At 40.0% G+C, this 27,428-nt stretch overlaps 1 protein-coding gene across 1 annotated transcript; it reads right to left on the bottom strand.

Moving 5' to 3' along the window:
• On the bottom strand, positions 1-26,563 carry LOC124857565 (G-protein coupled receptor 22). Its single transcript, XM_047348877.1, has 2 exons — positions 26,130-26,563; positions 1-4,935 (listed from the first exon to the last, which is right to left on the bottom strand). The coding sequence occupies exon 2, from the start codon at positions 4,808-4,810 to the stop codon at positions 3,125-3,127; it is 1,686 nt and encodes a 561-aa protein (XP_047204833.1). The 5' UTR covers positions 4,811-4,935; positions 26,130-26,563; the 3' UTR covers positions 1-3,124.
• Positions 26,564-27,428: the final 865 nt, after the last annotated feature.

Genomic DNA, 27,428 nt, shown 5'->3' with positions numbered 1-27,428 from the left:
TGAGATAGACCTTTTTAATACAGATTCAGTTCTTTTCTATACAATAGCACATATTATAAATCTTTTACAATACTAATATTTCTCTATACACATGGTCATAAATGTAAATTACACTGTATACACATACATTATTAACACAAATACACTTACATGTTTCATCTTTATAGCTCTCCTGCTCATTAAGAGTTTCCCCAATGACTGATTTTCTGTCCGGCAGCTGATCGTGATCAAAGAAAAAAGGATTTCTGGCTAAAACAAAACAAACAATCAAGTATTTACATCCCTGAAAAATGTACATGAATACACATTGTCTTCTTGTTTGGTTTACAAGAAGTGTAAAAGAGGTGAGGTGGAGGGAGAATAAAGCCCAAAGCCAGAGGAGCCCTCCAGGTCTTCAGTTCATACAAAGTTTAAAGTGAACTCTATCTACTTGGTGACAAAACCGTAACCTACTCTAACACCCATAACACAACAGCTGACTAAGGGCTGGTTGTTGTTGTTATTATCAATATTACTGTTCAGCAAGTTTGAAAATGAGACACAAAGCCCTGAGGAGAAAGAGAGACTATATTGTGTAATGTGTTCAGGTCTAAGTCCAGAGGCTGTTTTTGTTTGTCATCATTCAAAATGCTCTCCCAAAGCTGCCGTCCAGAGCAACTAAGAGATAACACGCGGAGGTGCCCCATGTTAAAGGTCATTGGTTTGTTTCCTCATGTTTATAATGCTAGTCAATCTGCACTTGCTTCACAGACAGTTTTAATGAAATATTTCACAAAGTATTGCCCTTTATTCCCTCTTTAAAACTGTGGCGATGCTATTACAATGGTATTACAGTGAATCTTCATATACAGATAGTTACAAAAATGCCCAACATATTTATTTATATATTTTTAATATCCAGCAGCCTCCTGCTGTCAAAAAGAAGATAAAGTCCCCTTCTTTTCATCTCCACAAAACTCGATAACATATAGAAAAAAGAAAACATTCTCTTTGTTCACATCCTAGGTGGGGGTCATTGCTTTGCTCGTGTTTATTGCACATACTCATTGGCTAAAACACAGATATGTCCTCATTTAGGCGATCTGCGGAAATGTGCAAACATACAGACACAATCACACAACCCTCCTTCATCATAACAATTAAAACTCATCTAAAAAAATAGAAACATGCCTTTCAGCTATATTTTGTACAGATTTTTCTAAAATAAAAAACAATTATAATTAAACTAGACTCTGATTATTTCTTTCTTCATTTCTTTCTTTTATTGTTTTTGCTTTTTCCTGGTATTTTTATGAGGATATGTAAACTTTAAATTTCTATGCTTTTAATCATTTACACCCAGGCATAACATTATGACCAGCACAGGTGTTTGCAGCTTTTGTATCAGAGTCAGCATTATTCCCTTCAGCGATTTGAGCTACACTCCCCATGTGCATGATTGAGCCATGAGAGCCCATGTCGCCTGAGCCTTTGCTTCACCACTGTTCCTTCCTTGGACTGCTTTTTTAAGATTTCATTTCACTAGTGGCCACTATTGACAGTAATTGACAGGAAATTTACAAAAACTGAGGTGGGAAACTCATGCAGCAAAAGTCTCAAGGTCAGGAGTCAAACTCCAAACGGCTGTGTTGATGACTAATAGCTTTGGCAGGCAGAGCGCCTGCTACACTGTCATGACACACCCAGCCTCAACCCATGGGCCACTTTTTAAACAAACAGCAATCAGCAAGGGCTGCAGTTCTGGAGATACTATGACCCATTCCTTTAGCAATCACAATATGGCTGTAATTACACTCATACAAAACCTTACTCTTTCCCATTTTTCCTTCTTCTAACACATTAACTTTAGGGACACAATAACATTCCTACCTAATACAGTTGAAACCAGATATTTTTATACACTGGAAGGACACAGACCCCTTTTTTCACACTCTCTGACAAAAGGAGGCAAAAGGAGGACGCTTGCAAGCTTAACCACAACATCTCCACTGTGGAAAAGAGGGACAGCATCATGTTGTGTGGGCGTTTGCTGCAGGATGGACTGGTGCACTTCACAAAGATGGGATCACGAGAAAAGAACATTATGTCAGAATATAGAAGCATTGCCTTAAGACGGGCCAAGAAAAAATCTTGGTTGCAAATGGATCTTCCAACGGACAATGACTAAGGAATTGTATGTGATCATCTGAATTCACACAAACGCAAAAAATAAAATCTTTCTCTTGATATTCTGACATTTAGCAAAGAGAAGAAATTTTAGCAATCCTATCTGACATAAACTTTGATTTATTTTCAGACAGTGAGGAAAAATGGTTATGTGTCTTTTAATACAGTTTATGTAAATTGTACGGTCCACCCACTAACAGGTACCATGATGAGGAGATAATTAGTGTAATTCACTTCATCTGTCAGTGATCATAATGTTATCCCTGATCATTGCAGTACTTCGCTATACCTTTTGCAGTCAATGAAAACACTTTCACTCTGTTGATAACATTGTTGTAAACATATAGCCGGACATTCAGCACCATGACAATATACAAATAACTCAGTTAAGGCATGAAAATAATGAAAACAACAAAATAAAAATCTTTCAGAAATATTATCGTCACTGAGAACATCTGTGCAGGTAGATACTTGTGTGCTTTCACAGATAGTGACTATATGCAAGTAAGTGTGCATTGGCTGTGTCTGTGCATGTGTGTGTGGTGCATGTGTGTTTAGCTGTGCATATGTACATGCACATGCAGGTAAAAGTGCACAGAGGAGCTATATTTGTTTGTATGTCTTTTCAGATATTTAACCCTTAAGATACATGAAGGGATAGCACTAGCAATCAGAGTATTCATGTCAAGGTTTGTTATAATATTTGCCTACTGGCAGTGAGAGGTGGACTTTTGAGGGCTTATGTAAGGAGAGCAAAAAACAGGCTCTTATAAAAGCTTGAAGCTCTCCTGTTTCCAAGGGTTTGTTCTGGCCTTTGTAAACTGTATCCAGCTCATTTGTCCTCGCACCTCTTCAGAAATATACAAGCAATCCATCTCCATCAGCTTAGTAAGGTACATACATTTCTTTGAACTTATACAGCACTCTCAGACATGCAACTGCTCTTTGAAGACCAGACTTATTCTCTCACTGCCTCTGTGAGGCATCGATCAGTGCCATCACTAGCCTCCACCCGTGACTTGCGGCCTTTTCTCTGCCCTCCCCCCTCGACCCAAGAGTTATGAATCACAGTCCCCCCACTGGGAGCAGGGTCTACCTGCAGGAGTGATACTACCCTTTTCTTTACACGTGTTTTGAGGGCACGCCGCAGTTTCTGCCTAGTAAAAGCATAGAGCAGAGGGTGAAAGATGGTCGTCCCATAAGCCATGGCCAAAAAGCACAGACGCAGCTCAACCAGGCCGTCACTGGGACCCATGCAAAGGATCAGAATGTTGACTGCAGACAGAGGAGCCCAACACCCCATGAAGGTGGATATGATGATTAGGGACATTTTCAGGACACGACGCTGACGTTCTCGTCGGTCCCTGTGCCTGCGCACTGCCCTCCTCAAAGCGATAATAGCTGAAACTGAGGCCTGTACACCCATGGATGAGGCGGGCAGAGGTGTGGAGGCATGGGTTCGAGCTGGTGCTGAAGGTGGTGTTGGAGATGCAGGGGTTGCTGGGGTGGTTGCAATAGGGGTGGTTGCAGCAGTGCTGACTGTAGTTACTGTGGCCCCACTATCAGACATCCCAGGGGGCATGGAAGACAGTGGTGGGGGTGATGTTGGAGTAGGAGTTGCAGAGGGGATTAGGGGAGGGTGACTGAGATTTTGAGTTTGGTTGGAGGACACTGCTTCTGTTGGCAGACTTAGTTCCTTCCTTTTCTGCCTCCTGCAGCGTATCCTGCAGGTGGAGTCCTTTGACCGTGTGTTTCTCATCATATGGGAGCCAATGCGGATGTTGAGAGCCTGCAGGATCCTGGAGTAGGTGAACAGCATGACTGCCACAGCTATGAAGAAGCAGGGTACCTGGAGTAACAAGTGATAATACATTGCCATACCTGTGTAATACCCCTGCCCTCCAACACACAGCAGTGTCCTGTTTTGCCATACTGGTGGCAGGTGGTGCGAAGCAGAGGAGGGCAGAGTGGGAGGTAATAAAGAGGGAGAGAAGGAGGAAAAAATGGGTGTATGTGCAGTAGTAAGCTCTGAGTCATTGCTCTGCCTTTCCAGCTCATCCTCAGTGTCCTCAGTCGATGAAGAGAAGAAGTCCCCTTCAAGGAAGGGCAGGAAGAAAACAGCCAGAGAGACTGCCCAGACCGCTGCCAGGAGCAATGCGGCACGCCTAGGTGTCAGCAGACGACTGGCCGGACGGACAGAGATGTCGTATCTGTCCAAACTGATCACCAACACATTGACTGCTGTAGCCACACTTGTGAATGTGACACAAGCTTCATGGAAGCAGCAAAGTGTGGCCAGGCTGCTAAGTCCACTGTCATTCGCTGGTACCAGGATCACAGCAACCGTCAGTGGCAAGCAGAGAACACAGACCAGTATGTCGAGCACATGAAGATTGACTGTGACAAGGTTGCTGACTGAATCCACCAGGTTAGACTGAGCACAATACAGAACAAGTACTGTCAGGTTGCTGCTGAAGCCCAACACAAGTTCCAGTACGAGGATGGTGGTCAGCGACACCTGGAAACCGACAGGATAGGGTGTGTTCCAGCCCTCCTCCACGCCCACCTCTCCTCCTCCATCCAGCAGGCCTACCCCCTGACCATCGCTGGTCTCTAGGAGGTCACGATAGCCTTCGGTCTCCATTGACACCACAGCGGTTCTTCATTCATAGCAATAGTAGCCCCCAAACCTGATCATGGTCTATGTTTCCTTTTCCTCTGGCTCAGATGAGACAGCGGTGGAGATAATAACCAGAACTGGGGTTGTATCTGCAAAACAAAACAGAAAAGATACACAGAAAGGAAGTGAGCAAGGGACAGAAAATGATCCAGCAGTACCTCGTGTTTATTCAAAAATAGCACTGCGCAAGTACAAGTCAAACATGTCATGTTTTACAAGCTTACACATGGAGGTAAAAGTGATGCTGGTGCTCTTTTGAACTCATGCAGCTGAAGCTATTGTGTATGTCCCATGATCTTTCACACAGCACAACAGGCGAAACAGTAGTTCCAGTGGCAATAAATTAGAAAGGCTCGGCAGCTTGTATGCAGGTATGAGTGCAGTTTGGTGTTTATTGATGATAGAGTTCCTGCCTGTTCGTATATCGTATTTTCCTTTTCCTCAGATTTCACGTATTACACAGAATTCTGCTGCAAAAGAAAACCCTTTTAGAGAGTGAGTGGGTGGATGCTTGACTCACTCTTGCACAACATACATTATATGGGTCAAAAACTATGCAAGCATGCTAAAGCTTTGTCAAATTTTCAACAGTCAAGCAACTTATCTGTAATACTGGCAGGTCAGTGACAAATTACATGTTAACTATGGCTGTTTGTTCTCATGGCACCAACAACCAAACTCGTGACAACTATTTCCTCTATAGGTCTGGTAAACACACCACCCAACTACTGTCAGTATCAGGCACCATAAACAGAGGAGGCAGGGACATTTCTGGACTGCCAGGGAGAAGGTGCAGTTTTTGTCTGCATAGAAGGTTTAACAAAGGATGGCAGCAGCTAATAGTTCTCACAAGGAATCGCGATGAAGACAAATGGATCAATGACACGCAGGCTGTATAACACATAAACAATGCTATCAAAAAAGGTCTTGCTCTGCTGCCATCCTCTCTCCATAAATCTCTTTTATTCTTCTCTCATACATCTTTTTCATGTTGTCCCACTCTATTCCTTCCCAGTTTAATGACCGACAAGGGTAATACTATATGCTTTCTCCTTTTCATTGAAGGAATACCCATAGTCTACCCTCTTTAAGGTGTTTTGCCATTCCCTAAACCCCCCATCTCCCCTGGGCTCATTGTCATGTGTGTTTCAAAGGCAGTGCTGCTTATGTGAATCAGGCTCCACTGACGCTGAGTGGGTTGCGTGTCTCACTCCTCCTATTGTACATTTTAGCCTACGTCAAGGTCAACGTTATATATCATATTTAAAAAAACTGTATTGTATCAAAGTACTTTACAAGCCACACGCATAACTATTAGCAGGATACTTTGGTAAACCATTACAAATCTTGAATTTTCTACCAGTTAAAAGCTGTACAGTTGATTTTAGCATGTTCTGTAAGTGCAGCTCACTACTGACCAGCTTGCAGGAGTGTTGCTGAGTTTTTCAGAAGGGGAAAAAGGACTAAATCAAATATAAGCTCTGAATTTTAGCAAAACAAGTTTGTCACTCCACACTTTATGGAAAGGTATAGCTGCAACAACAATACCATTTTTAATGTATAGAGACTTCCGACCTTACTGCATTCTTAGAGGTTGTTATTCTTTGAAACCAGGGGTAAATTGTGGCCTTAGAAAACCCTGGTACCTGGTAATGGTTCCTTTTGTGTCTGGATAAAAAAGCAACAATTCTTACCTCTTGTTTTGTCTTATACTGACACTTATACTTGCTTGCCATTTTTTGTTTGTTTTATTTCACAGCTTCTTTTCTGTCTGCCATTTATCACATGGAAAGGACATGAAGGCAGAGCAGTGGCCTATCTTAATTCACTAATGGGTTTCATGGGGTTTGCAGTGGTGCTGGAACATTGATTTAAAGCATCATCGATCTGCCAATTTAACAAGCCTGAGGAAAAGTAGCAGGTAAACACACCTCCTTTCATTACCCCTTCCAGTCACGTTTGGTCTTATTTTGACTATTGCAAAATGCTTTTCCTTTTAATACAATCTTCAGGATTTCATTATATGTAATTCTCTCCGAGTCTAAAATAAAGAGTCTGAACTATTGAGCTGAAAGGATATTAATCATCTAATTTCACGAACACGACCTTGATAGTAAAAACTTTAAAACTTAAAAAAATGTTTTTTTAAAACACACTGATGCAATCCTTACTAACAATCAGAATAGACCAAAAACACATGTGGAGCTTTATTTTAAGGCAGTGGTTTACTCTAGACAAAGAAAACTGCATATTTACATCCCACCCTGACTGTAGAGCAGTTTTGTCACTTGCACAAGTCATAAGACACGTCCTTTTACAAGTCTCTAGAGTTGTCCAAATTCCTTTTTAAAAAACGGTCACTTGTAGGTACTATGCCAGCATTAGCTAATATGCAATCTATATTTACTTATCAAAGAGTGGTAAGTATTTATATGTATTTTTTCAATGCCAATAAATTAATCTATTCAAACTATAAGTGACATTTCAAAAAAACAAGAAGCATTTGGAAATACTTTAATTTCTTATGGCCACTTAAAGGTCTGACTGATGTTTCTAGCAAAACCTACATGGATGCAGTTAGCACGTGGTAAATGGGTCATTTAAAAGCTGCTACAATGAATTTCTTTTGGAAAGATTTTGAAAAAAGTTAAAAACTTTAAAAAGTATAACAGTTTTAAACACTGGAAGAGCTTAACTTTTCAAATTTGAATAGTTAAAATAGACCAAAAAGAGACAAAGCGCTTTACTTTAAAGCAGTGATTTAGTTCAGATAAAGAAAACTTCATATTTACATCCCACCCTGACTGTCAAGGGATTAGCTGTAGTTCAGTGGGAAGAATAGTCATTTTGCAATCTGAAACTGTGGGTTTGATTCTAGCTTTCTCTTGCTACATGTCAATATGCCCCTGGCCAAAGTACATAACCTCACGTTACGTACTGATCTGCGTATCGGTGTATGAATGTGTGCATGTTTGTGATTGTTATTGGGTGAATGTGGCTCTAGTGTAAAGCGATTTGAGGGGTTGGTAAAGGCCATATCAGTGCAATCTTAAAATCTTTAAAATAGCACAAAGATTGCTTAATTAATTCGAGCTTAAAAGTGTACTGTTATGGCAATATCAACAGCAGTAGTATCTCAGTTGTGCGAATACTTTATTAAGGTGTGGATTAGAGGGATGGTGGATGATGCAGACAGTTTATGGCTTGATAGAATAACTAACTGTGATTTAAGTCTGATTTCTCACATACATAACAAAGAAAAAGCAACTCTGTTGTGTTATCTGTGGTGTTTTGTAGGGACCCAGTTAATCAATTTATGTAATTAATTTGTTTCTTCTTATTCTCCTGCAAATGTTTACAAGATAAGGATTGTATAGGATGAGGTAGACAAAGCAGCTTTCAACAACATTGATTTTGTCCTATCACAGAGAAGGAAGGTATGAGAAGGAGTGATGCTATAAAGGATACTTAGTACTCTGATAAACTGATAAGAGCTACAAAGGAACTCGAACAATAGAGTACGAAATGTCTGGTAGCTTGCGGTTCCTTTCAGCAAGAGGAAATGTCAGATGCCCTTCATTCAAGAGCAGCTGTGACTCTGACCGGCAGGTGGTAAAAGTCACAATATTCTACACAGAGATGGAGAAATCATACAGCAATGAAATCTGAGTGTTCAGAAAAGGTGGTGAACCTTAAGTAGGTTTTGTGCCTTTCTGTCGGATCTTTCAAGTTCTTTTCACGTACAATTCTAAGCTTGTGAAAGTTGCAGTTGTACTGCATAAGAACAAAGATGCAGTAATTACTCTGCAGCCTTCAATATTAGTACTTTTCTTTTTTAAAACATTTGCCTTGTTGTTATCTGCTTGTTGCAATCAGGCGCTGTCTTCAGGGAGGTTTGTTTCCATGATGAAGAAGGCATACTTTAGAGTGAGTTGTGGCAACAGAAAATTGCTGGAAACAGGGTGCAACTCTTGTGTGGCAAATTACAATCAGGAGATGTGTTCCCATTATGAAGTTTTAACAATGTTTGAAAAACTTCTAACATATAAAAACTACATGCAGAAGGAACCCCGGCCAGGATTAAAACCTAGGACTTCCTATCTGGAAAGCTATGGTGAGACCAACTACGCCAATGTGCAGCCTGGAGATGCATCATTTTGTTTAATTGTTTTTTGTGAATAATGCAATACATCAAAATACTGTATTTTGCACAAGGTTATCATATTGTGAGGGCCTCTTACCAGCCCATGCCTAACAGACATTTAAATGTTTCCAAAAGTTTTAGATGTTCTCTGATTTCAAGGTAAAATGGTCTAAAGTAATAATATGGAAGGGAAAACTAAGCATCGGATTGTAAATGGATCAAGTCCTCTTCCATCAGCTAACAGCTTCATTTTACATACTCGTACTCATACTCGTCATCTTCCGCTTATCCGGGAACGGGTCGCAGGGGCAGCAGACTCAGCAGACTCAGCAGAGACGCCCAGACGTCCCTCTCTCCAGACACCTCCTCCAGCTCCTTCAGGGGGAGCCCAAGGCGTTCCCAGGCCTGCAGAGAGACATAGTCCCTCCAGCGTGTCCTGGGCCATCCCCTGGGCCTCCTCCCGGCCCAGGGGATGGCCCAGGCTTCATTTTACGTCCTGTGTTAAAACCTAAATTAACTGACTGGTTTGCTCAGTGCAGAACCCACTGAGTTCCTGTCAGCCAAAGATTTTTTTTGGACTTGGCTGATGTTTTTTTTTTTTTTTCCCTCACATTTGGTGTCTGTTTTAGTGTGGGTTCTGTGATTTGGTCCAAAACAACATGCTGGCAGCATCCAGCACCCTGCTGCCAGGGTTATTATAGGTGTCCAGCAGGAGATGACAAGTCTTAAAGCTCCTTTTCACAATGTCACTGGGGTAAACACTAAACCAGATTGTGTCTTCAAGTGTGACAAGTTTAGCCTGCTTCTTTTTGTTTTCTTTTCTCCTGCAGTATTGTGCTCACCCTGCACACCCGTACACAAGTAAGTAATGCTGGTGTTTAATTTGTACTCCTGAGTCTGACAACACATTTCCTGCTCGAGGCTTGATTACGTCCTCTGAGCCAAAAGACAAACAGAAGGCCCGCTTTTGTTCAGGTAGCTTCTAACACAATGCTGGGTGAGGAGCTTTTTGACATACTTGAAATGTTTTGGTAAAATAACAAACATTAAAGGAAGGGTAAATCAGAGTAATAGGCTGTCCAGTGATAATGCAAAAGATGATAAGGCAAATGTTTGCAGCACAGACCTTTCTAAAGATGCTCAAAAAAATTAGAATACAAAAAATGATAAAATTGTGCATTTTGTGTTTTATTAGTTTGATTTCAATGTCCTTTCTGTAATCCCACCCTGATTGTCAGAGACACACTTCACCTGGCAGGAAGCTGCAGTTCATGATCAGCACTCCTCTCTGATAAACAACATAAAGTCTTTCTCTTCTGTAATGAGGCTGAGAGACCTTGTGAAATCTGGTCTGCTTTTGTAGTGACCGCCGTCCATCGAGCTGCTGCCGCCTATTGACGACTCCACCTGCTGCTTTTCAAAGTACTTCACTTTTCAAGAGAGCACGCTCAGGCTTTCATCTCAATCTCTGACAGTCTAGACAGGACTGTGGTTTCAGTGTGTCAGATTTGCAACATTGTACTAATTATTCAGTTGTGACCTGAGAGGTATAAAGGTAAAGGTGATCAGAGGTTCTCATTTCTATTCAAATAAAAGTTTCTCAGAGTGAAGTGTCTGTCAAATCTTTAAAGAGTGGTAGTAAGACTAACTTCTATATAGAATGTATAGTGCCATGTAAAGTATTCATACCCACAACAACAATTTCAATGAATTTTCTGAGTCCATGCTTTGCAGATCCAACATTCGCTGCAATCATATATGCAAGTCATTTGGCATATGCTCTACTAGCTTTACATATTTAACCCAACCCTAACTAACATTTCCTGCCCCCTTCCTATGTTGCTAAACAGCTCAAACGTGATTAGACTGGATGAGGAGCTTCTGTGAAAATACATTTTTAAGTCTTTCTACAAATTGTTATTTGGTTTTAAGTCTATGCTGACTCGACCATTCTAACACATTATTATACTTTGATTGAAACGATTTTATTGCAGCTCTAGCTGTATGTTTAGGGTTGTTGTCCTACTGGAAGGTGAACCTCCACCTCAGTCTCAAACCTCTAACAGGTTTTCTTCCTGGATTGCAATTTTCCTCTATCTTCCCCATCCCTGCTGATGAAACTTATCCTCATATTATGATGCTGCCAGCACCACATCTTCCACATCCTGGGTGGTGCATTTAGGGTGATGTGCAGTGTTAATTTTCCTACACATATAACGTATTTAATTTTGGCCGAAGAGTTTAACTTTGTTCTTATCTTATGAGACCTTTTCCTCCTGGTAAACTGCAAACAGGAATTCTGGTGGCTTTCTTTAAACAATGGCTTTCTTCTTGCTGCTCCATAAAGATCAATTCCGGTCCGTTTATCAGTTTAGGGCCATAGCCAGGTCTTGGTAGTTTTGCAGTTGTACCATATTCATCCTATTTTCAGATGATGGATTGAACAAAGTTCTGTGAGAGGTTTAATAACCTAACCTAAAACCTGCTTTAAGCTTCTCCACAACGTTATTTCTTGACCTATCTACTGTGTTTCTTGGTCTTCATGATGCTGTTGTTCACTAATGTTCTCTAACAAACCTCTAAAACCTTCATAGAACAGCTGGATTTATACTGACACTAAATTAAACAGAGGGACTCCGTTTACAAAAGAAGTTGGTTTCACTTGAATTTTTTTAGGGGTAAAACAATAAAGTATCACAATCAGACTCAACTTTATTGGGCAATGAATTTGACTTCAGTTTCCATCACTCAGTTCAAACAACAACCATCATGTGTAAAAACACATAAATAAGGATAAGTGTCCGTGTTTTTTATGGCAGGTTTTTATAGTGCAAATATGCTTATTTGTTTCCGGCAGAGTAGCTGACTACTCTGACTGTGAGATGTTCATTCTGTTCAACAGAGAGACACCCTGGGGAAGAAACTGTCTAGTCTTTGTAGTGCCACCCTGAAGGTGAATGTCTAAACAGTTTGTGTCTGGGATGTGTGGGGCCTGCAGAGAAGTCCTGGATGGAGGGAAGGTCTGCCCTCATGATCCTTTCTGCAGATCTCTCCAGATCAGTAGGCAGGATACACATGAATGCCACACTTTTTTATTATTTAAAAAAATTATTTGCACAAGTTTTTGTTGGTTTGTCACATAAACAATATGTTCAATAAACTGAGGTTTGTGATTGTCATGTGGCAAAATGTGGAAAAGTTCAAGGGGTAGGAACACTTTTGTAAGGCACTGTATACAAAGCCATCTGACCTCTACTGATAAATCTCTGTTCTAAGCTTCACCTGATGGATGGAAATTGTCACAAGTGTTTAGGTGAGGACAACAAGAGTATTCCCAGACTCGAGGGATAATTAGGAAGATCCTGGATTTAGATCAACAGCAAAAATTAATCATCTCTAGGCTGGGCCACATCCCAAATCTGGTAGAGTTTTCATGCACACCATCAATCTATACTCAGCCTTTCAATTAATCCTCCTAACAAAAACAGACAAACTATAACAACCACATAAATATGTAAAAATAACAAAACTGACTCAGTATTTGTATAGCTGATTTAGTATTTTTCCTAATAGGACATTATCTGCAAAGGCAGATGTTTTATGGCGTCTTCAGCCCAATGTCTGTGGAGAATTACCTCCCATTTCTTGTAAAACTGTGAAATGTCAGAACAAGAAGATGAGAAGGCTTTGCTCTTTGATACTACGACACTGTCAGCCAAAGATGATATTTGGGGAAGAAAGGGACTTAGAGGAGGAGGAGGAAAGCCAAAACAGAAGAGGACTGAATTGAGGTAAGGAGAAAAACAGGGAGAAAGCAAAGAGGTTGATGGTTTACACAGAGCGCTGACTCATGGCTGTTTAAGGTATTCCTAATGTCCGCAGTGAAACAATTGATCAAAGCCTTAATTTTTCCATCCCATTCATATAGCAGCACTAACAGGGAGCATCTACCAGGTGGGCAGCAGTGTCCCTGGCAGATTTCCAACAAAGCTGCCCAGAAAGGCGAGCAACAGATCGAGTTCAGTAAGAGCAACAACATCTTCATCTAATGTGGTTCACATCAGGGCCTGCTGTTGATTCTCAGCAGTGCGGCTCTTCAAAATGTGACAAACAGACAAGCTTAGACTGTTTATCACATATTGAAGCGCAACACATTCCCTGCTGCTAATCATGAGGCTAAACAACTCTTAGCATTGTAAAGTTTTAGGATGTGCTACAACAAATCATGCTGATCTGCCCAATGACATGCAAGCACACCATGCATTTCACAATGCTACTGGTAACAGCCACTCACCCACGCAACCACCCACCTCCAACCCACCCCTCTGCACTCATTCCCTGCCTGCCTCCATGCTCACTGCAGATTCAACAGAAGATGGATTGCTTTTTGAGATGAAAGACATGTTTTGCGCTCAAGAAATGGCCAAATCCCCATCCACACTTATCCCGGAGACAAGTTAGGGATAGCGGGGATTGGAGGTTGGAGTGAGCATAGGTAACAACAAGACAAAGTTGCAATGAAGGAATGATGGATGGAAGGAAGGAAGGCTTAGGGGTGTGCAGATGGATGCTGAGTCGTGTGCTCAGAGGAGAGGAACGTTTGTTCCCTGCTCACTGCCACTATCCATCTCTGTTTTGAACAGTCCCACTTGTACCTCTTTGCCTTCCCGTTTCACCGTTTATTTAGAAACCAGCGCATGGCTTTGACGTTTGAGACAATATGTTGCATATGTTGGGGTCATGTTCCTAATACTGATGATTCAACAATGATCTCTGGTTTTTAAAAAACTTTGACCTGCCTGCAACAATTCAAGGTGATTCTGACTTCTCCTCAAAAGTTTTTATTTAGGTACATTAATGAACAGCAATACAAGATTGTTTTAGCAAAAGAGGAGTCACTTGTCATAGAGCAGTTGCAAAGACAAAAAACAAAATGATTACAGACTTTCAAACTGTATTTAGCAACTCCAATTAGCATTTAGCAAAGTTAGCAAGATTAAAGTCTAAAAAATTGCATTATTCATGTGTGTTCACTAGAGAATGTCGATCTATCCTTTGACAGTGAGGTTTTAAAAAGGCTGCCAACATTTCCAAATTCAGCATGTTCCATAGCTGAAAACTATATGGTCAGCCTTCCTGTTATCTAATTAAATTCTTGCTCTCTCTCCCTGCCTGAGTGAACTGCCAGAGTCTGTACGTGCTGTACAAATACGTTTTCTTTCAAATAAGATCTGCAGCTTTCATGGTTCCTTCATTTAAAACATTTCACTGATGCTGAAAATATATAGATTCAAGTCATGTCACTTCCTTCTCCTTCAAACTGCTATAAAGTAAAGTAACTATGTAAGAGACCAATCACCCCTTAAAGCTAATATATAATTTACAACAAAGCACAAAAGCAAATACAAAATTAAGTAAATCAAACACCCCAGAAGTTTCACTGACTTAATCTCAAATCAAAGCATCTGCTTTTTCTCAAAAAGAGGTGTTAATGTTGCTTCAGGGGCTTCAAACCTTAATGTGCTGGCTGTCTTCTTCACTCAATTACAACCTCCACACCAAAGAATGTTATAATTATCAACCTGGTGGTGCTTAGTATGGTACATTTACGGATCAGTGAAACATTGGATATTTGAGTTTCTGAGGCGCAAGTCAGCCTGAAAATCCCGTTCCCATTCAACTGCTTATTTCTCAACATATCTCTAATTCTTTTTAGAAACTTGTACTTCATAATGCACCAGTGGCTCTCTCAGAATGCTACTCACACTGACATGTTGAGTTACCGTATATGTTTTATTTCTTACTGGCTGCTCCAACACTAGAACATTAGTAAAGAAGCAATGGACAGGTTGATTATAACAGTGTGCATGGCCATGTGTAGAAATAGAAACATTGCTCCCTAGGCAGCTTTGAACCAGTGTGGCATCATTACCACCTGACTGTGCGCTCACTGGGTTCAATTTAGCCCTGCCATTTTTTATAGACAGCCCTCTGTACCCTCCATCCAGCAGATGATGTCCTGGCTACATCATTTTGCTATTACACGCACATCCCATCAATATGCACTCATCAAGGCTGTCATGCAATCACCGCTCTTTAAGACAAAAAGAAATCCAAGAGCGAAAGCCTGTGAAATGAAGACAAATTATGTCTAAAATGGCGTACTATTATAGAAAATAGCAAAGATGTAAGGCAAAAAAGAATAATACAATGAAGGGATAAATCAGCAATCATTGTATTTGTTTTAAACCAATAAATAACAAGTTTATTTTATATGTGCTTTTAGGAGATTGTTCCTGATTAGTGATGTCTGCCACCATCTCCCCATCTCAAACTCTTTAAAAGCTGTGGCTTTAATGAAGTCTGAATTAAACCAAATAGCACTTTTTATCAGGGGGTAAATTAATTGTCTTGATGCAATCATAGGAGTAAAATGTGCTCTTCATCCCACCTGTGCTGATGTGCTTTGTGCTGGAATGTTGTGAATAAATAGGCGAGTCACATAGCGAGGGCTGCCACCACTTTAATGGTTCTCTGGTGACACAGCAGCGACCCAGCAGCTGGATGATAACATCTGGCAACAGCTTTGACCTGAGCACACATACTGCACTGAGCGCATCCAGATACAAACACTGAAAATTTCCCAGAAACAGGGTATGGGAACATTAGATAATGATGGGAACATTAAAATAGTTTACTTTTTCTTTCTTTACAATAAAGAGCTGCTCAACCTGCAGAAGCAGCTGGACTGGGGGCCGAGGGCAGAGCTTCATTAAAATTTGCAATGAAAATTTCAACATCAGATTAATTGCAGGTAAAATTAAAAGAGCAATGGACTGGGGTCCAAGGTTTCACTCCAACATGTTGGTTTTGATGTTGCAACTGAGAATAAACATGTGTGTACATGAAAACATCAGTTTATTATCTTAAACAGGGCAGTATGTTCAAAATTTGATAACGAAGCACATATTTAGTTTAGACTATTGCCCACCAGCCACCACAGCTAGGCAAAAGCCTTTTTAATCAATTCATGTTTTATTGCAGCAGCATTGTCGCACTTTGAAAAATTGAGAAAAATCCAACATTTAATTTAAGAACATTTATTCTGTAGGGGGAAATAGCCCTTGCAACTGGTTATTATTTGCACAATACTGACAATACTTTATACTCATTTTGCTCCTAGTTTTAACCTCCTTTTGGCAAAGGACTGTAATTAGACCCCTTTTCTATTAGTACCTATGTAGCACGATTCGTCTCGGGTCAGCTCTACTCTACATGGTTTGGTTCTGTCACTGCACCATTTGTGCCAAAGCTTGATTTGTCCTATCAGCTCATTTGCACATGCGCTACTAGAAATACTTCCAGCAGGGAAGTTTTTGGTTTCACTTTTGTATTTCATTGTAGTTGTGTACATAGTCTATGATTTCAAATGCCAGATTACAAAAATACAGATAGAAACTGTCGTGAAGTGACATCTTTGGTTTTGTTGTGGTCTTGTGTTTTCTATTAGTTTTTTTAGTAGTTTTTTTTCTATTATTTGTTATGGTTTTCTTATGACTATTATTATATTCATTGTATTCTAGTTTCTTTGTCTTTCTTGTAGTTTTTAGTATATTTTCCCTTTTAGTATATCTGTGTTTATTTATGTTTAAATAGTTGTTCACCTGCGCTCTTTGTTTACTAGTTTATTTTCTCTGTTCCTTCTCGTCCTGGTTCCCTTTCTGTGGTTTAGGTTTTGTTTATTTTTGGTCAGAGTTTCTTTATGGGTTCTTTGTTAATTATTAGGTTTTGGTGTTTCTTTTATTCCCTTTAGTTTCTCAGTTTGCTTTAATTAATGATTATTCTAGGTTCTTATGTTTCTTTTGGTTTATTATCTTCGTCCATAGTTTTGCTTTGATTTGTTTTCCCTGAGTTTTGTTATTTATAGTTTCGTTTTTGTAGTCAGGTTCATTTGGTTATGTTACTATCTAGCTTCCCTCATGTTTTCCCCTCTGGATTTATGTTATGGTTTAGCTCTCGTGTTTCGTTTTGTTTCTAGCCTTGTCACCTTAGCAACTATTCACTTTCCCTCAGTTTTCTACAGCCTGGTCCACACCTGAATTTTATCTCCCCTGATTTCCTATCTCTCATTCTCATTGGTCCATACTCCACTTCCCTCTGTTCATAAGCTCTCTGTTCTTGTTTGTTCCTCGATGGTTCCTTCCGTTTGAATCCCCGTTCATATCTCCGTTCTCCATCCATATCTATGTGCTTTGTGTACCATGTTCCTACTAAGCCAATTTTGTAAGTTGTGCACTTTTCATCTTTGTTAAGTACCTGCAATGTTTTGCTTCGTTGTGGAAGAACCTTGGAAATAAAGCTGAAGACTCCTTTAAACATGCTGCTGCCTAGCTCTTATCTGCACGTTGGTCACTCTAAACCACAGAACGCGACAGAAACAGTGCAATCACATTTCGCTAGACTCTGAGCATGCTCTTCTACATTTCAAAATGATATTAAAACATATATTATATTATTACTGTTTTACGTGATATAATTTAGAACACCATTATAATTAAGAATGGAAATCATTATTTTTAGTGCAGTTTCCTAAAGTGACTAAAGAGCATGAAAGGGCGATCCAGAAGACCTTCTATAAGACTCAGTTCTGAGGACTGAGATATCTAACAACAAAGGTTGATTTTGGATTTGATAAACCTTTTTTTGTGTTGATTTGGCAGCATGTTTTAGATAACAATTAATCTGTTGAAAACCCAATCCTGACTTAGTTTTACTGCAGAGTCCATCAAATGTTTATTTACAAGTATCCATGATGCCATGGACTCTAACAAGGTAAATCTGATTAAGTCTTATGACTGTCTTGAAAGTTATGTTATGTTACGTCTTTATTATATTTAAACGTTGTGTAGAATAGGTTTCTCTGCTCCTAGTTTAAAGGTTGTCTGCTTTGCAGCTGCAACTGAACAGAGGAATGACAAGCCAGTTCTCATAATAACCTGACTGCCGAGAAGCTTCTCACTGCCTGTTTTGTAAATATTTTGGATTTCCTCTGTCCTGTGTGCGACTTTGTATCTTAGAGCAATTATTTGAAGAGTACCCTAATGGAAGTGTTGTTCTCTCTTGTACAAGATTGCTTTAATAAACCTCACTGATTGATTTCAGTGCTTTGGATAATAATAAAAAAATTTCCACAACAAAGTTAATTTAAATCTTCAGCAAATCTAAGAATTTATAGTACAAATTTTGAATCCTTAAAACACTACTCTAAAAATATCAAAGTTGTAAATGGGAAGAAAATTGTAAATTTTAGCCTATACTGTGTATTCAACGGCTCTTTCGAGGTCCTGCGGGTCTGGGGGCCATTCTGCTGCCCCTAAGTTTGCTTGTGTCTTTGCCCAAATTTGGATGAGAGATAAACTGAAATTCTTTGACAGGTTAGATGGCAAAAGTGGAAAGTGGTTGCTTTAAATTTGTTTATAGAAAGATGAAGCTATGTAATTTTGTTTTGTGGAGCAGATGTTGTTAACAAAGACTCTTCTTAAACGTATTGATTTTTAACAGAACCCTCTCAGTAGATTGCTGTGTTTCTCGGCTCATTAGAGTGGTAGATTAGTGAAGTTGTGCCAAATCATCTGCTGGAATATGTGTAGCATTGTTTGATGTTTGCACACGAGCAAACAGAAGGCCCCGATCAAAACATCGCTCCACAGCGCAACAGTGGAAACTCTAAATGGTATCTCTGACTAGACTAGTAACTGTGTTAGACAAAGCTGAGCAGTGAAATAGAAAAAAAAAAATCAATGGTAATCAGGACAGTTTTGGGCTCATGCAGAGCTAACCTTCAGCTTAAAATTAATTAGACACTGCTTTCATTCAGAGTCTGCAGAGAAAGGAGACTCTATGCACCAGATTTCTGAAGAACGCTCACACATCATGTCCATGAATGACTCAGTTTAGCAGATAAAAAGGTATGAAAACATATTTTAAGGCCAATCAAAAAGAGCAATGGAGAAAATTGAGCTGATGAAAAGAAAAGAAGGAAGCGAAATGCAGAAGTAGGCAGTACTGGGTTGAAATGATTAAGCTATTTCACTCTGGAGGGCAATTAGATCTCAATTATTCCCATTTATCCCCCTTAGACAGGACATCATTGGCCAGGAGAGAGGAGCTTCACTGCAGGGCTATCAACTATGATATCATAAAATAATGGCAGGCCGGGGTTTTAACCTTAGCTCTCTCTGAGGAGGTGAACAACACATGTGATACATGATCCGGCCCAAATAACACCAAGGAGTTCAGTTTTTCCTCTACATGGAGGGGCTTTTAAATGAAACACTCCAGGAGGGGGCAAAGCAAATTAGACTCAAATTTATATTCATCCTATGGCTGTCAGTTTGTCACTTCTGCAGCAGGTGAGTGAGCAGCATGACAATGTGCATGTTGAAATATTAAGATCATAACTAGAGCATGACCAGGAAAGGGAATGCTGTTTTTCTATCCATGTATTCCCCTTCCTCTCCATATTATCTCTTTTCTCTCGTGATTACTCCAGTTTTCTGCTGTTCTAATGATGTATTGTATCCTCCCTCTATCTGCTCTTCCTGTGCAATGCTTTCACCCATCATCCTTTTTCTTTTATATCCCATCTAGAGAAGAGATCTGCTGTAAGATTTTTGCTCTACTGCGCTCATGCACATTTGAAAGCAACACTGGTATTTACTGTGCCGGGTTTGAAAACAAAGTTGAGTGTTCTGTAATTTCACACAGTAAACATTATAAAGAGGGATGAGCTGTCTCCGTTGTCAGTGATCAATACATCTGCAGACAAGGCAATTACTGCGCAAAAAGATTAACACCCTCTAAACATTTAAAAATTTTGTCAAGTTACACAACAGACTTAAATGTATTTTATTTGGATCTTATATGATAGACTAACACAAAATAATGCACATGCACAGTTTGCCTGTTCTGCTTTGCAAAATAGCTCAAGCTCAGTCAAACTGAATGGAGAACTTATTTGAGTATCAATAAAGCACCACAGAGACTCAATTAGATTTAGGTCTAGGCTACACTAGAACATATGCTTTCTTCTAAGTCATGTCATCACAGATCTCATTGTATTTTCATCCTCCTGGAGGGTGAATCTAGACCCCAGTCTCAAGAGTTTTACAACTTCTAACATATTTTCTTTCACAATGTCCCTGTACTTAGCTCCATAGAGTATCCAATCTACTCTTACCAGCTTCACTGTCTTGCTGAAGCAAAGCATCCTAAAAGCATGATGCTGTCACCATCATGTTTCATGATAGGGGAATGGTGTATTAAGACTGTTAGTTTTCTCACACATTATGTTTTGAATGTAGACCAAAAAGCTCAGTTTTGGTCTCCTCTGAATAGAACACCTTATTCCACGTGTGTTGTGTTTCTTACATGCCTTGTGGAAAACTGCAAAAGGGGAATTCTGATTGCTTTTCCTAACAATCCAACAATTATTTTTTTACATAAAGGCCAGATTTATGGAATGCATGACTAATAGCTGTCCAGGCAACATATTCTCCCTCCTGAGCCTTGGATTTCTGCAGCTTCTCCAAAGGTACAATTGGTCTGTTAGCTGGCTCTGTGATGAATATTCTCTTTGCCTGGCCTGTTAATTTAGGTGGACAGTCATGTATTGGTAGATTTACAGTTGTGCCATAGTCTTTCCTCTTTCAGATGATGGATTGAACAGAGCTCTGTGAAATGTTCAAAATAGGGTATTGTTTTAAAACCTAAACCTGCTATAAACTCTTTTATCCCTGACCTGTCTGCAGTGTTTCTTGGTCTTCATGATGCTGTTTGTTTACTGATGTTCTCTAACAAACCTCTAAGGCCTTCATAGGACAGCTGGATTTATACTGAGATTAGATCACACCAGTCTTACTGGTGACTTCTGAAAGCCATTGTTTGCACTGGAATATATTTAGGAGAAATATATCACATAATTCAGATTTTTATTATTAAACCATGAATAATTTACTTTAATTTTCCTTATTTTCTTATATAATTACACTCTACTTCTGTCACAAAGCAAAATACATTTAAGTTTGTGCTTGCAATGTAATAAAAACCTTTCACTGCACCTAATTCTCGGCACTGTGTTTATATTCACTACTAAATTCTGTTCAAAACTCATCCACCACCTGCAGAACCTTTCCAGGATTATTTGGAGTATCTTGCATACTTATCAAATTGGATTCCTAAAAATTTCAGTAGCACCTGTCTCAAAGTTGTCATCTGAAAAGGTAAATAAGACCTCACAATCGGTGCGTCACATCAGAGGTATAGTACTTCCGCTTCAAACTGTGCTAAAGCCAAATATGACAGTTTCTCTCAACTGTGCTGCCGCTTTTAGCTGGAGAGTGACACGCATGCGGTGGAATATTTCCCCCACTAGCAGCTTCAAAGCTTATCTATAAATACATTTATAGATGCAAACCTACAATGACCCATATGCAAAGGGAACGCTCAGACTAACCATCTGAATGAGAGCGAGAATGTGAAAAATGTTGGAAAATATATCAGTGTGGATTAACACATTTTTTTGTCTTTTGAATGTTTGCATTCAGCATGTACTCAGAATGAGAGTACAGTAGGTACAATAGGTAAGATGTTTCCAGAGAAGTCATTTAATTGTATTATCTGTTAAGTCAAACCAACTGTAAATGTTTTATTTAAAGTTTCAAACTGTTTCCTGTTAAAGCTGCATTCTCAACATTTTCAGTTAACATTTAAATGCACATAGATATTAGTTGGTAACAAAATGTAGATTTAAAATTATAGGTTTATGTTTCAAAATCTAATTTACAATAAAAAAAATTTGTAGATAAAGTGATTAACGGTGATAATAATAATACTATTTTAGCTTGACCGGTCCTGCCTGCTTATTAGCTGGTGAGAAACTGTAAATCAGATCTATATCCAATTAATTGACAAACCACACAAAGGCCACTCTTTAATGTGAAATGTGTTACAGAGTAAAGGCGACTAAGAGCTGCATTAGTATCAGTACAATGTTGAAAACATTTTGTAAACGGAACCACAAAGAAAATGTATTTTCTGTGGAGGCTCTGCTGACATCAAACTAGGAAGTTTGATGTCAGCAGATAACAGGAAGCTGAAAATATTGCTGGTGACTCCATCTGAACATATTGCAACAAAGCTGGCCCTATTTTACCATTTTAAAGAGACTAAGTATCTCTGTCTTGGAACAGGCTGGATTAGGAAACGTTGGCAATCTTTTTGAAATCTCAGAGTCGATTGAACTGCACTAATTCCAGAATTGTGCTAATCGTGCTAATTGTGCTAAGCATGAAAAGAAGCTAAAGACAGTTTAGAAGGTAATGTAAAATTTTATTAATCTTGTCTTTGTTTTAAAATCTAAGTGAAATCCTTTGCAGAGCTGTGTAACGCTGCCTGCTCTCTCTCTTTCACACACACATGGGGTGATGTCAGCTCTGGTCCTTATATAAATAATAATGATCACACACAACATAAATGTTGCTTAAGGCATCTTTTACATACAGGGGTGGACAATGAAGCTGAAACATCTGTCATTTTAGTGTGGGAGGTTTCATGGCTAAATTGGACCAGCCTGGTAGCCAGTCTTCATTGATTGCACATTGCACCAGTAAGAGCAGAGTGTGAAGGTTCAATTAGCAGGGTAAGAGCACAGTTTTGCTCAAAATATTGAAATGCACACAACATTATGGGTGACATACCAGAGTTCAAAAGAGGACAATTGTTGGTGCACGTCTTGCTGGCGCATCTGTGACCAAGACAGCAAGTCTTTGTGATGTATCAAGAGCCACGGTATCCAGGGTAATGTCAGCATACCACCAAGAAGGACGAACCACATCCAACAGGATTAACTGTGGACGCAAGAGGAAGCTGTCTGAAAGGGATATTCAGGTGCTAACCCGGATTGTATACAAAAAACATAAAACCACAGCTGCCCAAATCACGGCAGAATTAAATGTGCCCCTCAACTCTCCTGTTTCCACCAGAACTGTCCGTCAGGGGCTCCACAGGGTCAATATACACGGCCGGGCTGCTATAGCCAAACCTTTGGTCACTCATGCCAATGCCAAACGTTGGTTTCAATGGTGCAAGGAGCGCAAATCTTGGGCTGTGGACAATGTGAAACATGTATTGTTCTCTGATGAGTCCACCTTTACTGTTTTCCCCACATCCGGGAGAGTTACGGTGTGGAGAAGCCCCAAATAAGCGTACCACCCAGACTGTTGCATGCCCAGAGTGAAGCATGGGGGTGGATCAGTGATGGTTTGGGCTGCCATATCATGGCATTCCCTTGGCCCAATACTTGTGCTAGATGGGCGCGTCACTGCCAAGGACTACCGAACCATTCTTGAGGACCATGTGCATCCAATGGTTGAAACATTGTATCCTGAAGGTGCCGTGAAGGTGACATTTAAGTCTGTTGTGTAACTTGACAAAATTTTAAATGTTTAGAGGGTGTTAATCTTTTTGCAAGGCACTGTAGGTGTTATTGTTGAGATTTCAACTTAAATGTGTGCCTCCAGAATGTGATAATAGAAAAATCACATTCTAAGAAACTGTCACGGTTCTGTCACGGTTTACTTGGAATTGCACCTCATAATGCAGACGAGCCGGCAGCGTGATGGTAAGTGAAAAAAGGTTTTAATAACAAAAACTCACACTCAGCAGGAGGCAGGAACAAAACAAACGGGCAGGCAAGACAGGCATGGCATGATCAAAAAAACAAAACTTGGTTTGAAAACAAGACATGAGCATGAGAGTGAAAGATGTTTCCGCGATGACTAACTGAACAGGTGTGTATAAATGGAGCATGGTACAGGTGGAGCAAGGAGACAGATTAACTTGGACAGGTGAACCGAATAAACTTAATTGACAGAGAACACAACGTGACAGGAGCAAAACATGGCTTGAACAGAACGCAAATCCAAGGAAACAAACTAACAGAAATATAACTAGAAAAACATGAAACAAAATCATAAACAGGAAAATAACAAAAGAACGAGTCAAAACCTTAATTGTGAAAAACATAAGAAAAAAACAGAAACCAAAAACCAAACAACCCTACATCATGACAGAAACAATAAGAATCCAACTTAGAGGAAGGACAGAACAGAAAAGTAAAAACCCGATGAACAACAGTAATTGCCTTGTCTGCAGATGTACTTATCACTGACCATGGAGACACGGTGCCGTGTATCAGGATGACAATACACCAATACACACAGCGAGACTGGTGAAAGATTGGTTTGATGAACATGAAAGTGAAGTTGAACATCTCCCATGGCCTGCACAGTCACCAGATCTAAATATTATTGAGCCACTTTGGGGTGTTTTGGAGGAGCGAGTCAGGAAACGTTTTCCTCCACCAGTATCACGTAGTGACCTGACCACTATCCTGCAAGAAGAATGGCTTGAAATCCCTCTGACCACTGTGCAGGACTTGTATATGTCATTCCCAAGACGAATTGACGCTGTATTGGCCGCAAAAGGAGGCCCTACACCATACTAATAAATTATTGTGGTCTAAAACCAGGTGTTTCAGTTTCATTGTCCAACCCCTGTACACTACTATAACGCAAAATATAACCGAGAAGGCAATTTTCACAATTATATTACTATGGTATATAATACTATTGTTCAGACCTGTGAAAACTGAACTCCCTTGAATCTAATATTTAATAATGTTTAATTAAAATAGGCTGAAGTTTGAAACTAAAGCAATTTTTTTTCTTTAGGACCTTTGCAGGTGCAATGTTTCTCGGCAGTGGGAACCCCTTCACAAAATACTGCAAACTTGTTCTTATTTGACAGCTTATGATTACAAGATCTGTATTAAAAACAGTCTGCAGCAGATAAGATAGATGCAGCAGATGCACCAAAACTAACAAAATAACAACAATGCAGACCTGTAGAGTGTACAAAACATAACCTAAAGGCAGAAATAGATTTTTCAGTACAGCTGTTTGCATAAACATTTAGATAAAAGCAGAAGACATTTCTTAAGAAATGTTAAGAGCCGACTCAAGGTTGAAGGGGTCCTCGTCAGAATGTGAGTAGGGGACCCACCTCCAGTTAAGACCACAACCTACAAACAACACAATTCACTTATATTGTCAATGCTTACATGTTTTTGTGTTCTGCATTAAACACTTCTTGTTTTATACCTATCCTCTGAGCCCATAAAATAATTCATTTCTAAAATTAACTCTATGACAGAATGTTTTGCTTCATATTATTTATGTGTTAATCAGTCCCGGGATACAATGTGTATGTATTTATTCATAACAAGACCCCTCTGATTTCCAGATCAGTTAAAGACATTCTAGACAGCTGTCTCAATGCAAAGTTATGCTCAGTAAATTTGTAAATAAATAAAGTTATTACACCAAGGGCGTCATTCCTGCGAGAACCGCCTCTGGCTCGGACTTCATTATTAAAGGTAAATAACTAAGTCCTATAAAGATTCCTGATTTCGTGGGATATAACAGCTCATTACCAGCCGAAGAGGTGCAGGGCAAATGTGTTTTATTAAACCAAAACATTAAATGTGAAAACATCAATGCGTTGATTGAGACGCTGCAATTAAAAAGATAAGAGGAGCCACCCCCGTGGTAAGCAACGGCTGAAGGATAATAACAGTCACTGGAAAAGGACTGTTTCTACCTCTACTATTGTGCACATTAACAAGAAAATATTTTTGAAATGTTCTTTTTTTCCTCAGAGTTTTTGACAGACCAAATATTTTTTTCGTGTGAAATTGCAAATAAGGTGATTAAGGCCTCATTGAAAGTATGTTTATTATGTGTTGCTACCCCTCATTCGCAGTCCCAACAAGTCTTCCAGCAACTGTTTGTGTCAAATTAAAGAGGATTGTCTATAGGGTCTATTTTAAAAGCCTAAATCCTTCACATTGGGCTAGTTTTCCCAGTTCAAATATGCACAATGCATTCTTGCATATCAGAATCACGATCAGATTTTAGGTATGTAAAAATGCAGTATCCTAAGCGGCTTAATACAGCTTATAGCAGAGGGGGGGAAAATAGTCTCATGAGAAGAAGTGCCAAAGACAAGTGTTAAACTTACCAGTTTTGTTGGTGGGAATTCCCTTTTACATCGTACTGCAGGTGTCGGTGCGCTGTGCCTTCTCTAGCTTTGGACCCCCGATCCACTGTAGCGATCTCCAGGACAGCCGGCTGTCAGCCAAAAACGTGACCAGAATATTGCGCCTCCGTTTTGCCATAAATATTACAGCGGGAGGGGGGGGAAACCCTCCGCGCCTGCAGATGCAGAGCACTGCAGCCGCTACAGTATGCGCTGTCCGCTCACTAATCCACTATTTTTTCCTGTTTATTGACGCGTGTCTTTAACACGGCGCGCTAACACCTGTCCCCTCCTAAGCCGCGGACTTACACAGCATCCCACACACGGACCGGCCACAGGCACGATCGTGCGCTAACGGCACGCTGGAGCGCAGCCGCTCCATCCCAACGACCAATACGGTGATGTGCAAGCGAAGGGGTGGGGGAAGGAAGCAGAGAGGATGGGGAGAAGAGGGGTTGTTGGGAGGCGAGGGGGGTGGGGGGGTAGGATGAGGTTTGGTGGTGGATTTGGTGGTGTGCATGGGTAGCGTTTCACAAGGACGACCTGAAATTCCTCAAGGGTGAACGCTCGTTTTGTAATCCAGCGAAATTTCCCAAATGCGCCTCCTTCCATCTCTCCCCTAAAACGCATTACGCACACTTACTTGATCTCCCTTAGAGGAAGCCATGACTGGATATAAGGGCTTGAGTTCATGATCGGCGCCCCTCCACTTTGGAGGAGACTTTAAGACCTATTTCATCTTTGCTGCAACACGTAGGGATTTCCCGTGACTCTGTTAGATGTAGAGATTCACAGGTCCAGAGGCATGCTCACGCCGCTAAAGAGCATACTTCACGCTACTATGCACTCTGTCTGAAGCTGTGTCAAGGTCACAGGCTGCTGAATTTGTGACCTTGTTGCACGATAAATAAAACGTCCCTGTTCACGTTGATTCTCTTCTTTAGGGAGACTTAAATGTCCAACTAAATGTGTGACAATATGTGAAGGAGGATCATGATAAACGCTGGGCTGTCAGAGAGCGAGAGAATCAAACTCTAATGTCAACATTCAAAATGGAAAACAAATAAAACAAAAACAAAAAAACAGATAACCAATAGGCTGTATATCACTGTCTCTCACTAAATGCCGATAGCAAAATAAAGCAGTTTTTTAATGGGGAAATGTTTCATAAAGCTTTTTATTGCATCTGAAATGCTTGTGTTTGACCGTTAAACTAATGTTGAATTAAAGTATAACCTTGAGCAACAAGCTTTTAATGGCTCCAGAAATGAACTAAATGAA

The sequence above is a fragment of the Girardinichthys multiradiatus genome, chromosome 20, assembly GCF_021462225.1.
Source record: "Girardinichthys multiradiatus isolate DD_20200921_A chromosome 20, DD_fGirMul_XY1, whole genome shotgun sequence".
NCBI classification, from domain to species: Eukaryota; Metazoa; Chordata; class Actinopteri; order Cyprinodontiformes; family Goodeidae; genus Girardinichthys; species Girardinichthys multiradiatus.
The sequence above is the reverse complement of the archived record's forward strand: the minus strand, read 5'-3'. Positions and strand labels throughout refer to the sequence as shown.